At 39.9% G+C, this 18,141-nt stretch overlaps 1 protein-coding gene across 4 annotated transcripts in view; it reads left to right on the forward strand.

Moving 5' to 3' along the window:
• Positions 1-15,571, forward strand: part of colec11 (collectin sub-family member 11) — a 31,012-nt gene extending 15,441 nt beyond the window's left edge. The window contains exons 4-7 of one of the 4 annotated variants that reach the window (XM_072561154.1): positions 2,736-2,807; positions 10,276-10,329; positions 10,429-10,524; positions 13,018-15,571. In XM_072561154.1, the coding sequence (XP_072417255.1) occupies positions 2,736-2,807; positions 10,276-10,329; positions 10,429-10,524; positions 13,018-13,427 (632 nt within the window). In that variant the 3' untranslated portion in view covers positions 13,428-15,571. The remainder of the gene's footprint in view (positions 1-2,735; positions 2,808-10,275; positions 10,330-10,428; positions 10,525-13,017) is intronic. The other 3 variants (XM_072561163.1, XM_072561171.1, XM_072561180.1) reach the window with 3 other exon arrangements.
• Positions 15,572-18,141: the final 2,570 nt, after the last annotated feature.

Consider the following 18,141-nt stretch of genomic DNA (forward strand, 5'->3'; position numbering starts at 1 on the left):
TCTGTTTAATTGCCATACATCTCTATGACTCCAAACGCCATGACGGAGGGAATTCCAGGAATTCGACCCAGCGACAGTGAAGGAATTGGTGATGCTTTTAAGTTTCGAACAGATCATTTTTGGCCAGGTAATGAACAATATTAATCAATTATGAAGCTATGGGAGGTAAATGTTTCTGTTCGGATCAGACATGATCTAATTGATTCGCAGAGCACAGATCTGTTGGTGAATAACTTTGTTTTGTTCTCAAGTTTCTATGGATGGAGGAATAAATTCAATCAGGATTCTATTATTGCAGCTATTGTTACATTTAATTATAACATCCATCTATTACAAAAGGTGTTTTTGTAAATCTCTTGTGTTATGTTCCCATAGGCGCAGGAACAGGTAAATTATCAATTCTTTATTTTCTAGCCTTTATAGAAGGTGCATCTGAAAATGACATATTTTCTGTGGTTATTATGTCAATAATTAAGATAAATTTAGGTTAAGGTTGAAATGTAGAGCACAGTCAATTTACTAAATAAATATTAAGTCTCCAAATTAATGTAGTAGATTGGGTTACTGAATTGCAATTTTAACCTGATAAACTTGAAAATAATTATGATCTTCTGATTTTGGAAAATGGACAATTTCCCACATGCTTCGTGTTTCGTGTTGTACCACCCAAGTAGTGCTTAACTGCGATTACATGTCATGTGGACATAAATGAATCTTCAAGCTGTCATTAGCTCACCAAGTACAACATGGTTTGTTTTTATAATCACTGGTCGTAAGTGGTCAGGCCTTTTTGTTTAAAATAAAGGACAGGAGGTCACACACTAACGTAGTTCAGCCAGAGAATGAATTCGATGACTAGTCGGTTATTCCATGTGTTTATACTTATTTGTGTTTGCGGATCAAATGTCAGTTTTTGAAATATTTCTGTTTAAAGTCTGTGAGGACCTCCAAAGTTTTGGAACAAAAGTTCAAACCTCATCTTTTGCTACTTTTTAACAGAAGTGTTGAGATCTGCCACTGGAGTGATGATTAAATCAGTCCCATTTTAAAGCCCTGTATTTATTAAAATATGCTCTTTATTAATCATGTTTACTGTTTAATAATTTTCGCTAAAATAGAACAGTTAAAATACAAGTCCAGCACTGGCACAATCAGCTCTAACCTCTTCTAATTTTTACACCATTCTGACTCGGACGGGTATCCCCAGTCCTTCAAATACAATATTTTGGAATTCTGCTCCATCTAATTTTATTCTGGGCAGATCCTCATCAGAAGATCACAGAATTTTAAGGAAAATGCAGCAATGTCTCTAGGGTCCCCAAGGATATGGAATAAAAACAAAACTTCCCCAACATTGCTAAAAACCATTTCTTTATTCAAAGAATCTCTCAAGCTTAAAGAAAAGGATTGAGCTGAGCCATTGCCAAAATGTCAGCTGCTAATTTTTCATAAATTAATCTAGGTTCTCTATTTTTCTCTCAGAGGGTTGTGTATCTTTGGAATTCCATTCCTCTAAAGGCAATGGATAAAGAATCTTTAAATATTTTTAAAGCCAAAGATCGATACCTTCCTGATTGTAAAGAGGAAGAAAGATTTTTGGGGATAGGCAAAAATATTCGACTTGAGATTAAAATCAGATGGGTCATGATCTTGTTGAAATGGTGGAGCAGGCTTGAAGGGCAGAATGGCCTCCTCTTGTTCTTTGTTTGTATGTGAAATAGCTGCACAGAGTCCAGTAGCCCGTCACCCTTTATTTACTTGTGTACAGCTCACTGGTTTGACCTAGCCAGCTCAGAGTCAGTCCCCTGAACTGAGGAGATTCTGTTTTTTGTTTTTCTTTTTTTTCTTCTTAACAAAAAAGGTATACCAGTTAACAAAGCTGGCTTTGTAAACCAGCCAATTTAGGAATCAGGTTCTCCCAAAAAAAGGAGAAACCAACAGCAGTACTAACACACTGACTGTGGCCCAGCCAGCACAGAATCAGCGCCCTAAACTGAGGAGATTCTAAATCTCCTGGTTATTTTAAATTTTTTTTATTCTAAATCTCCTAGTGATTTTTTTCTTTGGTTTTTTCTTTCGTCTTTACCCCCACACTTCCGCCTAACTGGAGTAGTGCTTATATTTCCCCCAGCAGCCATGATGTGTGTGTGTGTGCAGGTGTGAGACACAGTGAAAGACACAAGGTGTACAAATCTTTATTCAGTTTCCACCACCAGGAAGAAAAGAAACACCCGATTGGCCAGTGACAAGCAATGCCCTTCTCATCAAAGAAATCTCCTGGTTATATTGGACAGCCTGGGTTTTCCTGATTGGTCCAGGTTAACAACCCCAATCAGGGATCTCATAGTCAGTAAGATCCAGCTGGTTCCAATCAATACAATATATTTGTATGTCTTCCTCAACAATTTCTGGTTAATTCCATTTCTGCTTTTGTAACTTATCTTTATTGATTTGGTGAATCAGTTATCCAGCTGAACCTCCATGCATAGGATTTGATAAAATCATGTGAAGCCTGTAAATTTAAGTAGACAAAGTCGAAATTAATGTTTACTGCTTGGACCTTTGCAGGTGTCTTCCCATATGCCTGTGGCCTTCATAGCCACAAAACAAATGTTTTCAATAACAATTGAATATTCTGAAAATACTTTGCGAGTGATGAAATTGATTCCTTGAAGTCATGTGAAATAAAATAGTTGGAAATGTTTTGCTGAAACAGCTACAACTTTCTTTTGCAGGCCCTGCTGGTGAAAAAGGTCATAAAGGTGCAATGGGTCACCCTGGCAAAATAGGCCCAGCTGGGTTAAAAGGTATACTAACATTTTTGTTTAAATAAATTAGTACTTGATTTAATATAGGCACTCTCTGGATTTTTTTGACACTTCTTGCCAACATAATTTTCTCTCATGTAGCATCACCTTATGTTTTCCTTCATTAATTATTGTTTTACTTCTATCAATATGACTGAGAAATTCTGATACTTTGTGATTGTGCACATATTTGTGAGGTTGACAAGCTGCAAGAGTATTTTGGAGATTTAAGGATATAATCAGGTAATACTCAGGAAATGGGCATAAGCTATGCCCATAATCATGCCCAAAAATACCCAGGAAATGGGCGTATTGTGCTGGAATTTATATTGGTGAGGGTGTTATCACATGCAAGGTAGAATAAGCAGGCAGGTTGGTAGTTAATCAATTAGTGTACAAGGCTGAATTGATGTAAAAATACCATTTTGGAGCTAAACCTGTCAAAATAACTAAACATCTTGTCAGGAGCAGGAAGACTCCCAATCCCATTAGCACTATTTAAAAGAACTCAGCTACTTACAGATTAATTTATTCCTGATGCTTTCGTTCTAATAGTGTTTCTGACTTGTACTATCGAGCGTTTCAGGTTTTCTTTTAGCTATTTTCTAATCAACCTATTCAGAAGGTTTTTTGCTGATACCCCAGCTTTTTCACAAATGAATTGCTTCAAGACATGGCTGCACTTGTAGGCATTCCCCTTGGAGTAGAGCAATCTATGGCCTAAAAAAATATAGCATAGAAGTAAGCCATTCAGTCCATCAAGGCTACACCAACCGTCCAAAGATCATCTGACCCAAACCCATCCCCTACCCTATCACCTTGCATTTCCCATGGCCAATCCACCCAACCTGCACATCTTTGGACTGTGAGAGGAAACAGGAGCACCCAGAGCAAACCCACACAGACACGAGGAGAATTTGCACACTTCATACAGACAGTCAACCGAGGGTGAACTTGAATATTGAGTGGCATCAATGCTAACTACTAAGCCACCATGCCACCCAATTACCCAATGCTAGCCCTGTCTTTTAATGGAATTGAAAAGGTTTGTACTACCTCAGGATTCAACTTGGTGTGTGACCATCGGCAGCAAAACAAGAAGACCAGTGATTGAGACTCTAGAAACTGTTCTGACAACTTAATTCTCTGTTAGTTCTCTGTGCCAGCATTATTTTTGCCAGGATAAGTGGCTTCTGGTTGACAAGGGCTGGCTGCTGATGACATGGCTGATGAGTCCAGTACATGAACGTGTGTACAACGTGCATTCAACAAAAGTCATGGTGCCACGTGAATAGAAGACTATTAGTATTCTGAAACATTGATCAGACAGTAGGACCCTTACATTCCTCAGCAGAACATGTGCAAGTTTACACACATGTGAGGGCAGCAGTTGCCTTCAGTTAAAGGATTATATTAACTGAAGAACAGAGCTTAATGAGGAGGAATGGGAGTGGTAGGAAGACGAGGAAGAAGAAGAGACATGGCAATCCAGGCAGTCTCACCCTGAGTGATATAGAAATGCTGGTGTTAGACTGGGGTGGACCAGGTTAGAAGTCAGATGAACCAGGTTATAGTCCAACAGTTTTATTTGAAATCACAAACTGGCAACAATCTGAAAGCTTGTGATTTTAATAAACCTGTTGGACTATAACCTGTGTCGCCTCATGCTGAGTGGGTGATCTACAATGTTTCATCTGAGTTCAATGTCAGTATTCACACCCAAACTCCCATTCACCAACAGTCCATTAGCTTTCTTTCCCTGTTGGTAAAAACAATGACTGCAGATGCTGGAAACCAGATTGGGGAGACTGGGCGCCTCCTAGCAGAGCGTTTTAGGGAACATGTCCGGGACACTCGCACCAATCAACCACACCGGCCCGTGGCCCAACATTTCAACTCCCCCCTCCCACTCTGCCGAGGACATGGAGGTCCTGGGCCTCCTTCACCGCCGCTCCCTCACCACCAGACGCCTGGAGGAAGAACGCCTCATCTTCCGCCTCGGAACACTTCAACCCCAAGGCATCAATGTGGACTTCAACTGTTTCCTCATTTCCCCTTCCCCCACCTCACCCTAGTTCTAAACTTCCAGCTCAGCACTGTCCCCATGTCTTGTCCGGACTTGTCCGACCTGCCTATTTCCTTTTCCACCTATCCACTCCACCCTCTCCTCCCTGACCTATCACTTCACCCCCTCCCCCACTCACCCATTGTACTCTATGCTACTTTCTCCCCACCCCCACCCTCCTCTAGCTTATCTCTCCACGCTTCAGGCTCTCTGCCTTTATTCCTGATGAAGGGCTTTTGCCCAAAACGTCGATTTCGAAGCTCCTTGGATGCTGCCTGAACTGCTGTGCTCTTCCAGCACCACGAATCCAGAATTTCTTTCCCTGTTACTAACCCCGGAAGTATACACTTTGCCACAGTGCAAAAATGAAAGCTACTGAGAAAGAAACATTCCACAGTAAATGTAAGGGAAATTATGAATATTGTACAAACGAGTTAACAAATCACCCTTCTGTGTTCCCTTAGAGCTTGCCTTACATGTGCCTTTCCCTGTCCTAGAGCTTCTATGCAGTGCTACATAGCTGATGGAAGGCTCCTGAGCTTTACTGGAAAAGACATCATGTAGCTTTGGAGAATTGAGCAGCTTCAGGTTGACAAGGCCTTACTGTGGACTGTGTCATCTCTGCATAGACGATAGCAGGTTTCTGTGGTTGCAAGACAATGCAAGTGGCAGAGTGGCATCGATGGCAGGAAAGAATGCTGTCTTCTGGAGAGATGCCAGCACGTTTGTGTCCTCAAATAGCTCCAGTGTCATCATTTACATAATAATTTCCTTCTATTCAAGTACAAATGTTATTAATTACACAATATCTATTGCTCTGGTTTATCAATAATTGGCGATATGTACATTTAAGTGGAAGAGTGTGGGTAAGTGGAGTTGAAATGCCCATCAGAGCTGAAAATGTGTTGCTGGAAAAGCGCAGCAGGTCAGGCAGCATCCAAAGAACAGGAGAATCGACGTTTCGGGCATAAGCCCTTCTTCTGCCGAAACGTCGGTTCTCCTGCTCCTTGGATGCTGCCTGACCTGCTGCGCTTTTCCAGCAACACATTTTCAGCTCTGATCTCCAGCATCTGCAGTCCTCACTTTCTCCTTGAAATGCCCATCAGCCATGATTAAATAGTGGAGTGAACTCGATGGGTGGAATGGCCTTACTTCCACTCCTATGTCTTATGGTCTTAAGTAAACAAGGGTTTTTTAGGATTACCCCTGATTATCAATTCTCATCACCCAAGTATCTTTCCTCTACCACCCCTCTCCCCCACCACCCTCCCCAACACCCCTTCCTAAGACAGGATGATTTTGTAGAGATTGGCAGTTTTCTACTCCCTCACTCAATTGCCCATTGACCATTTATGAACCTGGATATTGAATGTTTGCAAGATTGACAAGCAGGAGGCTGGAAGAACTCAGCAAGCCAGGCAGCATCAGGAGGTGGAGAAATCAACATTTTGGATGTAACCCTTCTGGTCCTGAAGAAGGGTTACATGCAAAACGTTGACTTCTCCACCTCCTGATGTGCCTGGCTTGCTGAGTTCTTCCAGCCTCCTGCTTGTCTACCTTGGATTCCAGCATCTGCAGTTTTTTTTTGTCTCTAATTGAACATATGCAGTCATTTTGTAGTGCTAGTGTCAAGACCATCCCTCCCTCACTAATATTTATAAAGAAAAACATTAAGGGTTACTGAGCAGAATATCCTTGCTGCTTTTCCCACCATGTCTTTAAATAAAGTTGACCTGATAGTAATGTGGTTACTACTATCCCAGTCAAAGTTGTACTCAAAATAGACCATGACCCTTCCTGGCCTGGATAGCTTCATAGAGGTTTACCAAGATGTTGCCTGGATTGAAGCATATTAGCTATCAGGAGATGTTGAACAAACTTGGATTGCTTTCACTACAGGCTGAGGGGTGACTTGATAGGAATATATAAATAATGAGAGGTGTGGAAGAGACTTTTTCCCAAGGCAGAAATGTCAAATAATAGGGGCCATAGATTTAAGGTGAGAGGACAAATGTTTAAAGGTGATGTTCGAGGTAATGTTTTACATGGAGAGAGTTAGGTGTCGGGAACGTGCTGCCAGGGGAGCTGATAGAGGAAGAGACAATAGCAACGTTGAAAAGACATTTAGATAAAGGCATATATGGGTAGGGAAGACCGACTATTTGCAGGGAGAATGGAATCATGGTCAGCACAGACAAGGTAGGTCAAAGGGCCTGTTCCTGAACTGTACTGATCTATGTTCTATTCCAAAATGGGCAGTTCACATATCAATTGGACCATCATAGGGACAGTGTTTGACAATGTTTTGACTAAAAGAGTATTTCAATTTGCTACTGGCCTGTGTGCCACATTTAATAAAAAGTGTAATTTAAAAATTCTGTTTTTCTGGCAAATAGGTCACATATTAGAAATTTCCCAAATTTGTGACATGTTTATTCATGCAGTGTTTCAAGCTATGATATTTAATATTTGTTCTTGGCATGTAATGCTCTCTTCCTGGAAGAAAAAATAATTAGCCATTGCATCTATTGTCAGCATGCTGTATATTTTGACCTCCTTAAAATAAAGGCATATTGGGTAATTGTGTTGTACATGGTCCATGATTACTGACTAATTTTTGTCAGAAAATTATGGTTGATATGCATTAGAATTTTCATTTGCTGCTATTTAGGGGGAGACTTCCTGCAAAGAAGGAAGATTAAGGCCTCACTGTTGTAACTGTTAATATTATTTGATCTTTTTATCTTTGCGGACAGGGAGTGGAGATCTTATGATATCGTCAGAGGGGAGAAGATAATTAAAGAGTTCAGTCCTCAGCTTAAAGTCATGTCTTGATTTTATATGATACTTTGATTTTATTAACAGTTAAACAGCATAACCAAGAGAAGTTAAAAGCAGAGAAATAGAATTGTTTGAAGCTTATCAGTTTCTTTATAATATAGATTGAGGAACCAGAAAATTTAAAAGTCAGTAATCAGTGTGCTACTACTGTTGAATCTTGAGACCAGATTACAATGGCTGTAATCTGAACAAAGTAATTGATAGTTAAATATGACAGCAGAAAGTAATGTTTTGTGGGTTGCATGCATGTACAAAAATAAGATATTAATATATTATAAATATTTAAAGTTATATAATCAGTTTTATTCAAACCAGAGTTTAGAGGAATGAGTGGATGTGATTGAAATATTTAAAATTCTAACAAAGCCGGACAGACTTGACATGGAAGGACATTTCTGCTATTTGGGAGGTCTATATCTAGAAGCCTCAGCCTCAGGATTTGAGTTAAGCCATTTAGTACTGAGATGAGGAAACATTTCTTCACTCAGAGAGTGGTCAAACTGTGGAATTTGTTACCGCAGTTAGCTGTGGAGATCGGGTTACTGAATATATTCAAGAAAAAGATTGATCATTGTTTAGGTAATAAAGACATCAAGGAGTTTGGAGAGAAATAGGAAATATGAAATTGCGATAGAGGATTGGCCATGATCACATTGAAGAGCAGATCAGGTTCAAAGGGCTGAGTGGCCACTGCTGAGTGGCTCCTCGTTTCTATTTTTAATTTGATTAGACTACAAGTGGAATATTATGGTAACTTCTTTTTGTGTTAATTATAAATCAGTTTTGTTTAATTAAATGCAGATGGAAGGCATTAAATGGGATTGACATGAGCTTATATAAAGCAGGGCAAAAAGTAATTAGTTTTGAGACCACATCTTGAGATTACCTCAGGAGCTAATTTTCGATTTTTTGGGGGGGCTTTCTTTCGTTTTTGGGACTACCTTATCATTCTCACCGACTCCTACAGTGGATGATACAATCTCATAATAACATTACCTTTTGAATGTTGAAAGATGAGTATTTGGAATCACACATCGTTAATAATTATCAATGCTTTGTTTATCTTAAAGCCATAGCACACAAAGAAAATGTTAATTTCTGCGATGTGACTTTATTTGAACTGGCACAACACAACAGACCTAAGTTAGCAATAAAAAGATTTTTTTCAAAATAACTCTCACACACTTCTACACACCAAAGTCATTGCGCTTAAAAGACTGGTGAGGTAACAGCTCATGCATTTCTATTACATTTTTACAAAGCTGATAGATTTTCACCAGGCAATTACAACTGCTCTTATTGCACCTCAGATTTGGATCTCAGATTTAAATTTAGCCCTTTAGCATTGTTTGTCACAACAGCAACCACCAATTATTTTCTCCATATTGGATCTCCTGGGATGTCAAGACTGATACATGAAGAGTGACTGAATTGATGAGAATAATGTTCACTGGAGATTAGAAGAATGTGGCTGGGATCTCATAAACACCGTGGGCGGCACGGTGGCACAGTGGTTAGCACTGCTGCCTCACAGCGCCAGAGACCCGGGTTCAATTCCCGCCTCAGGCGAGTGACAGTGTGGAGTTTGCACATTCTCCCCGTGTCTGCGTGGGTTTCCTCCGGGTGCTCCGGTTTCCTCCCACAGTCCAAAGATGTGCAGGTCAGGTGAATTGGCCATGCTAAATTGCCCCTAGTGTTAGGTAAGGGGTAGATGTAGGGGTATGGGTGGGTTGCGCTTCGGCGGGGCGGTGTGGACTTGTTGGGCCGAAGGGCCTGTTTCCACACTGTAAGTAATCTAATCTAAGTAATCTAATCTAATCTAATTCTAACAGGACTGAAAAGGGTCAATGCAGGAAGGATGTTCCCATTGACCAGGGAGTCCAGAACCATGGATCACAATTTAAGGATATGGGGTAGGCCATTTAGGACTGAGATGAGAAATTTCTCTACCCAGAAAGTGGGGAGCCAGTGGAATTCTCTACCACAGAAAGCGGTTAAGGCTAAAAAATTGACCGTTTTCAGGAAGGAATCAGATATAGTTCTTCGGGCTCATGGAGTCAAAGATTACGGGTAGAAAGTGGGAACAGTCTTGAGAGAGTGGTGCTGGAAAAGACCAGCAAGTCGGGCAGCATCTGAGGAGCAGGAAAATCAACGTTTCGGGCAATAGCCCTTCATCAGGACTTCCTGATGAAGGATTTTTGCCCGAAACATTGATTTTCCTGCTCCTTGGATGCTGCCTGACCCGCTGAGCTTTTCCAGCAGCACACTCTTGACTCTAATCTCCAGCATCTGCAGTCCTCACTTTCGCCTAGTGGGAACAGTGTACTGAGTTGGATCATGATCATATTAAATGAATGAGCAGCCTTAATTAGCTGAATAGCCTACTCATGCTGAGCTGAATGTGTGTGTGTGTGTGTGTGTGTGTCTGTGTGTCTGTGTGTGTGTGTCTGTGTGTGTGTGTGTGTCTGTGTGTGTGTAAATTCAGATAACACAGAAGGAGGACAGGCTATAGCTCAGAGTAGAAACTGAAGAAACTCAAATTCTTGTTTCTTAATTTATCAGGAAACAAAGGAGATACTGGTGATCTAGGACCAAAAGGGGAAAATGGAGATCCAGGTAGAGTCACCAAAAGTTCTATTGGTGTACCCCTGCTTTGTGTTAAGTCTGTGTCTTTAATTATGTGCATGATTAATGTCCTGTGTACATTCTCTCCAGGTTTACCCTGTGAGTGTGGCCCCCTGAGAAAGGTAATTGGAGAAATGGACATTCTTGTGACACAATTAACAAATGAACTCAATTTCATTAAAAATGGTAAGTTTTATCACTTATATCAAGGCAGACCTCTTTGCCTATATTATTTCAACCCTTACTGTCAGATGACATTTACATTGTCTTTTAGAGAAGGTGATTCAGTTATTAACCTTTCAAATTAAACCAATTGCTAAGTACAAGCATGTGTACATTTAGGGTTGTAATCCATTTGCTTTTTATGTATCATGCTCTATAAGACTTTGTACGGTTGTTAGATACAATTAAATACAGTGGTTAGAGTATCTGTTCTGTGTACAGTCGACAATCTGAGAGCAAATTGTGCTTAAAATTTCTGTTTTTCTGAAGTTACAGATCAAGTTTTCATCAAATTCATTTGCATGATTACAAGTGCAAAATTTGCCATGAATGGAGGAAATGGAGCAATGTAACAGAATGTCATTATTTATTCTTCCCTTGCATTAAAAATAATCAATTACTTTATTTAACAGTGGGGGTAAACTATTTTTTCAAAACAGCTGAAAATGAGCATTTCCAATAAGTATGCAGTCCATTACCTCTCAATAAACCAATTTTAAATTGCTGAAAATTACTTTAAAAACTATAAAGAATCATTTGCAGTCGTCAGTTCCTTTCTAAATTAGACTTCATTTAACATGTAAAACCCTTTATAATAATCCACTAGTGTCTGCACTCAAAAGACAGCTTAATTTGAAGATCCTCTTTGAACAGACACAATCGATAATTTGATATGGGGTGTCATTAAATTTGTTGACTGAATCAGCTACCTACCTGATCTTTTTCATAAAACAGTATAAAAATCAAGGAAACTCAATTTAAGCTTAATAAAACTTGTAAAATCAATTCACCTTTATGCTAGCATTGCTGATTTCAGTGCAAACTGACAAAAACTCTTTGTTATGAAACTTAGTCAAGTATAGAGATAGTCAGATGAAGTTATTAAATTTTACTGCACAAATTTTACCAACTACTTGGCTCATTGCAATTATCTTGGTCTTTGTTTATTTGGTGGCATTCACTTAACCTTATTATTTTGAAAATATTTATTCACTTTCTTCCTGCCTTTTTTGTTCATTCATGAGGTGTGGGTGTCACTGGAAAAGCCAGCATTTGTTGCTCACCTTATTTGCGCTTGAGAATGTGATGGTGAGCAAACTTCTTGAACTGCTGTAGTCCGAATAGGGTAGTTAGACCCACAGTGCTATTGGGACAGAAATTGCAGGTTTTTGACCCATCGAAGGAATGGAGAAATTCTTCCAAGTCAGGATAGCATGTGGCTCAGAGAGAAATTTGCAGATTTCTGAGTTAGAGTGGTTATGGATTTGAAAGGTGCTGTTGAAGGAGCCTTGGTGAATTTCTGCAGTGCGTCTTGCAGATGGTATGCTGTGTGGTTACAGTATATTGGTCATAAATAGAATGAATATTGAGACTAGTGAATGAAGTGCCATTCAAATGGACTACTTTGTCTTGGATAGTGTAAAGCTTCTTGAGTTCTGTTGGAGCTGTATTCATCTAGGCAAGTGGAGAGTTTTTATTACACTCCAGACTTGTACCATATAGATGGTGGATAGGCTTTCAGATGTGTCTAGAGGTGAGCTACTCACTGTAGAATTCCTTGATTTGGATATATTCTATGACCTCATAAGATTCCCCATTATTCTGTTCATAACCAAAAAGAAAATCCTTATCTCTCCCTTTTTTGATGATCTCAAATTTCTGCACTCTAGTTACAATTTCATCGATAAATATGTTCAAACATTGGAAATTGGACCAATTTAAGAATATATAGACATTACAATCAAAGCATAATGGATGATGTTGTAGTGGTAATGTCAAATGGATCCAGAGGCCCAGGCTAATAGGCTGCAAACACAGGTTCAAATCCTACCGTGGCAGCGAGTGGAATTTGAATTTAATTAACACATTTAATTAATTGATAGAGTTCTGTTATTGGATGCTAATCTCAGTAACGGTGCCATATAAACCATCATCAATCGCGGCAAAAACTCACTGGTTTCATTAATGTCCTTGAAGGAGGAAAAACTGCCGTATTTGTGTGTTCTGGTCAACATGTAACTCCAGATTCACAGGGGGTTATGGCTTAGCTTTAACTTTTGTCTGAAATAGCCTAGCAAGCTATTGACTTGTAACAGACCACTAAAAATAACAGCACTGTGGGACTACCTTCACCAGATAGATTGTGGTGCTTCAAGAAAGCATCTTCTCAGCTATCTTTCAAGAGAAGTTAAGAATAGACAACAAATTTGTCAGCAATGCCCACATGCCATGAAAAATTAAAAAGAAAATCAAACTGTGAGGTATGAAGGTTTATGTTTCATGTGTAAGAATGTGCTTAAGCTCATTAAGAAATTACTCATTTTGATTGTTCCTTTCCATAAAGACACAGGAGGTTTACCAGTTGAAGACATAGTTTGCATGGGGGAACATATGGATCTTTGTAAAGCTGCTTATATCTTATTAAATATAACAGAAGTCAAAGTGCTCACTTTTCAGCACTGCCCTCCCCTGCAGCTGTTGCTGGAGTACGAGAGGTAGAGAATAAGATTTACCTACTGGTGAAGGAGGAGAAGAGGTACACAGATGCCCATGAGTATTGCCATGACCGAGGAGGACTACTTATAATGCCAAAAGATGAAGCAACCAATAGCCTCATTGCTTCTTACATCAGCGAAGCAGGTCTCAGCAGGGTATTCATTGGTGTTAATGATCTGGAGGAGGAAGGCCAGTTTGTCTTTACAGATGGGTCACCCCTGCAGACCTTCAACAAGTGGCGTACTGGAGAGCCGAATAATGCCTATGATGAAGAAGACTGTGCGGAGATGGTATCTTCTGGGGGCTGGAATGATGTTGCCTGTCATATTACAATGTACTTTGTCTGTGAATTTGATAAAGATGCTCCTTAATTCAGTCAGGTCCTGATGTTGTAGCATTATATTATTCCACATTGACAATGGAGAAATCAATATTAGTTTTAAAAGCTGATACCTCAATGGGGGAATGATTAAAACTACCAGAGTATTTGTTTTATAAGTCTCATTTTCACTCACATTCTTAGATGTATGATACAAGTACTGTAGGATAATATATTGAGTTTTAGCAGAACCATTTTCTTGTGCTTTATAGTTTCCGTGAACAAGGCAAGAGATAATTTGACATTGGATGGCAGCTTAAAGAGAGAAGATCAATGAAGTCAATGAGAGTGAAAATTTCAGAGATTTGTATAATAGATGACTAATCTTACATTGTCTATTTTACACTGTCACAAACAAAATTACCAGCCCAAACCCTCTCATTTGTTACTTAAGTTTCTCTTTCCTCATTTGCTATTGGTTGGGTCCTTCAATTTATTTTTCAAAGCTGTAAATAGCAAGCTATTCCTTGCTGTTTTTGGCTAAACAATTCACTGCCTGTTCAAAATGAACATTAAAGTGAGCTCTATTATAATTCCCTTTCTTGCCATTCTGCGCAAGATATGAGTGGTTAGAATTGCTATCCTCATTTTCTACTTATTTTAAAGTATTCCGATCATAGAATTTTATACAATAGAATTTCAGAGATACCAGGAAGCACAAGAGGTGAATTACCTGTATCTATGACTGTGCCAGCATCATATCTGCAGGCCTATCAACTGCTGTGTGACAATGACTGAGGACCTTAGTTCACTATCTGTTGTCAGGAAACTTCCGCCCATTGGGATTGTACTGCTGCAGTAGTATAATCAGGGAAGCTCAAGAGGCCAAAATTAGAAGAGAACAGATACCTTAGAAGGTTGTGAAGCTGGAGGAGATTACAGAGAGAGAGCAAAGGGTTAGATCATGAAAGAATTTGACAATGATGAGAATTTTACAACTGGGGCAGTTTTTAACAATGCAGAGTTCATGGCTAAACATGGCTTGATCTTGGAACAGGGGCAGCGGAATTTTGGATGATTTCACATTTAAAGAGGGTGTCATGTGGGAATGTTGGCCAGAACTGGTTTGGAATGGTCAGATTTAGAGATGACTAAGGCATGTGAATGATGGTTCAGCAGTAGATCTAAAATAGGCTGAACTTGGAAATATTATTGAGTTTGAAATAGATGATCCCAGTGATTAAGAGGCATATGTTTGTAAGCTTAACTCAGGGTCAAATATGAAAACCCAGTTGCAAATAGACAGTTGCCACCGAAAAAGTTGGAGTCAGTCGCAAGTGAACAGAGATTGTGGTGAGGGACAAAGGTATTGGTTTAAGTTCCCTTAATATTTAGCAGTGTCCAATTATTTCCAATATGTATTCTTGGTGCATAGCACCCTCATCAAATAGCTGCTTTCACTTTTCCCCGTCTGTACACTGTGACTGAGCACTATTATCTCCTCAAGCTTAATATTTGTATTCTCTGGTGTGTGTATTAATGCTTCCGTCAATTGATGAGTGATATAGGCACTAGTTTGGTCAGGGTCTCTGACACTTCTGGTGGGCTCCTCTTCCAGGTCTAGAACATAGAGGTTTTAATGGCGGCTCCAGAGACAGCTTCAAACAGAGGTTAGTATTTCTCTGGTTAAGGTTATATTGATGATTGGGAAGGATAATAACACATGGCAAGGACAGAATGGTACTAACCCTGTGCTTGGCAGGAGACCTGAGATTTCAACATCTCTATTCTTTCAATGCACATATAGACAAAAATATCCAGGGCAACCAAGATAAGTGTAATCTTTCCTAGGACCTCCTCTGGTTTGAATTTGTTATTATATACTATCTTATTATACCTTCTGAACTGTGAGATGTATTTGGTTACCACATGTTTACTGTTTATTTCTGTGATTCTGTATAAACAAAATATCTTACTGATTTCCAAGTTTCATTAACATTGACTTACTTTATAAATCCATTATCCCTTTGATGTAGTTTCTGGCAACATTGTAAAAGAGGTTGACAAACCTAGCATCTCTGTACAGCTCTGTACTCAATATATTGCTGACATTGTGTAATTTGGTTTCAACTGTGATCAGTTCTACTGATGTTGCCATTTTCTGGTACAAGTGATATTAAATATTTAGTATTGTAATAGGACACAGTTGTCATTTTTATACTAAGATACCCATGTTCAGTTGATGTGATTTCGTGAAGGTAATACACACTAAAATAGCTTGACTGCTTGTGCTGTCTCTTAGCAATAATCAGTAATTCAGGCTAAGAATACTAACAGTAATATGAAAGTAATTCATTAATTTAGCATATTGTGTTTTCATTATAATTAACTACTTTGCAACACTAAACATGATGATGTGGCATACTAAAATCATTGATCTTATCCAACCAAGACTGGATATCTAGATTGTCCTTTAGTATTGTGCTACTGGACAAAAAAGTGCAAAGTGCAAAGAAACTTACAAGATAATACATGGCTTGGAGAGGGTGGAAGCTAGGAAATTGTTTCCGTTAGGTGAGGAGACTAGGACCCGTGGACACAGTCTTAAAATTAGAGGGGGTAAATTCAGAACAGAAATGTGGAGACATTTCTTCAGCCAGAGAGTGGTGGGCCTGTGGAATTCATTGCTGCAGAGTGCAGTGGAGGCTGGGATGCTAAATATCTTCAAGGCAGAAATTGATAAATTCTTGATGTCACAAGGAATTAAGGGGAGAATGCGGGTAAGTGGAGTTGAAATGCCCATGAGCCATGATTGAATGGCGGAGAGGACTCGATGGGCCAAATGGCCTTACTTCTGCTCCTATATTTTATGGTCTTATATTGGAACAAAACATATTATGAATATAATAGTGAATTAAAATACTCTTTTTTCATTAAGAATAAATAAAGAACTGCAGAAGCTGGAAATCTGAAACACAATTAGAAATTGCTAGAGAAACTCAGTTGGTCTGGCTTTCTGTGGAAAGAAAGCAGAGTTAATGTTTCATGACCACTGTAGCCAGAAAAATATTGGTATAAAGTATATGCTGAAGTTTGACTGGATTAGATTCCCTATAGTATGGAACAGGCCCTTCAGCTCAATCAGTCCACACTGACCCTCTGAAAAGTAACCCACCCAGACCCATTTCCTCTGACTAATGCACCTAGCACTATGGGCAATTTAACATGGCTAGTTACATGGCACTCACGCCTTTGAACTGTGGGAGGAAACTTACGCAGACATGGGGAAAATGTACAAACTCCATACAGTCACCCAAAACAGGAATCAAACCTGGGGCCCTAGTGCTGTGAGGCAGCAGTGCTAACCACTGAGCCACCATGCCACCTGTTGGGCAGGAGGAGGACTAAATAATTGGTGGAGTTGGCACCCAGCCAGAGAGAACAAAAGAACGAGTAATATTTAACCTGGGAGAATGATTAACTGCTAATAGGGACCATTAGTGGCTGACGATGGGTTGCTTGGGGTAGCAGCCCATTATGATTCAAGGCTAGGTGTGTGACGACTGGGGAAAGGACATAGAAGAAGATGCACAAGCCTTAAAATTAATGAACTTGATATTGAGTCAAGGTTGCAGGGTCACCAAACGGAAAATGAGATGCTGTTCTTCCTGTTGAGCTTTGCTTTGCTGGAGATTTGTAGCAAGCCTGAGATTGGATGACTGCTTTGTAGAACACCTATGTACTGTCTGCAAAAAATGACCCAGAGCTTCCAGTTGCCTGCCACTTCAACACTATGATCCCTGGCAGCATCTCTGTGCCAGGCTGAAATCTGGCACACTGACTTGTGTCAGCTCTCAGACACTTCCACTTATCTCCCCAAGGACCATGACACCACCATCAAGCATCACATCATTGTGTCCACAATGGTCACAAATCTCATTTCATCCTATGATCTCCCCTCTACCACCTCCAAACTCATAGACCCCAATCTAGTCCAGCCCGCTGCTTGCTTCCCAAAATCCACAAACAGACTACCCGGGCACACCCATTATTTCTGGCTGGTCCTGCCCCACAGAGCTCATCTCTTCTTACTTTGACTCAATTTTTTTCTCTCCTTTTCCAGTTCCTTCCCACTTACATCCAGAATTCAACTGGCGCTTTACATCAGATTCAGAATTGACAGTTTGCGGGCTCCACCTGCCTCCTCTTTACCAGGGACACGCAATCCCTTCACACATCCGTACCCCACCAGGATGGCCTCTGGGCTCTCCACTTCTTCCTGGAATAAAGACCTGGGTCATCCTCACTCACCATCATCCTCCTCCACGTCGGCTGAACATGTCTTCACTTTGAACAACTTCTCCTCTAATTCCTCTCTCTTTCTTCAGGTGTGCCTATGAGTGGGCCACAGTTATGCCTCTTTATGAGGTATGTGGAACATTTCTTGTTCCAGTTCTACTCTGGTCCCTCCTCACAACTCTTCCTCCAGTACATCGATGACATCCTTGGTGCTGCTTCTCTGTCCTGAACAGAATTGGAAAAATGCATTAAGTTCTTTTCCAATTTCCAACTTGTTCTCACCTTTACATAATCCATCTCTGACTCTTCCCTGCCCTTCCTCGACATCTCTATTTCCATTTCTGGGGATAGGCTGGCCTCTGATACCTATTACAAACCCACAGACTCTGACAGTTACCTCGACTATACATCCTCATGCCTTGTTTCCTGTAGTACTATTCCATTCTCCAAGTTTTTCCATCTTTGTT

The sequence above is a fragment of the Chiloscyllium punctatum genome, chromosome 3, assembly GCF_047496795.1.
Source record: "Chiloscyllium punctatum isolate Juve2018m chromosome 3, sChiPun1.3, whole genome shotgun sequence".
Taxonomy (NCBI): Eukaryota; Metazoa; Chordata; class Chondrichthyes; order Orectolobiformes; family Hemiscylliidae; genus Chiloscyllium; species Chiloscyllium punctatum.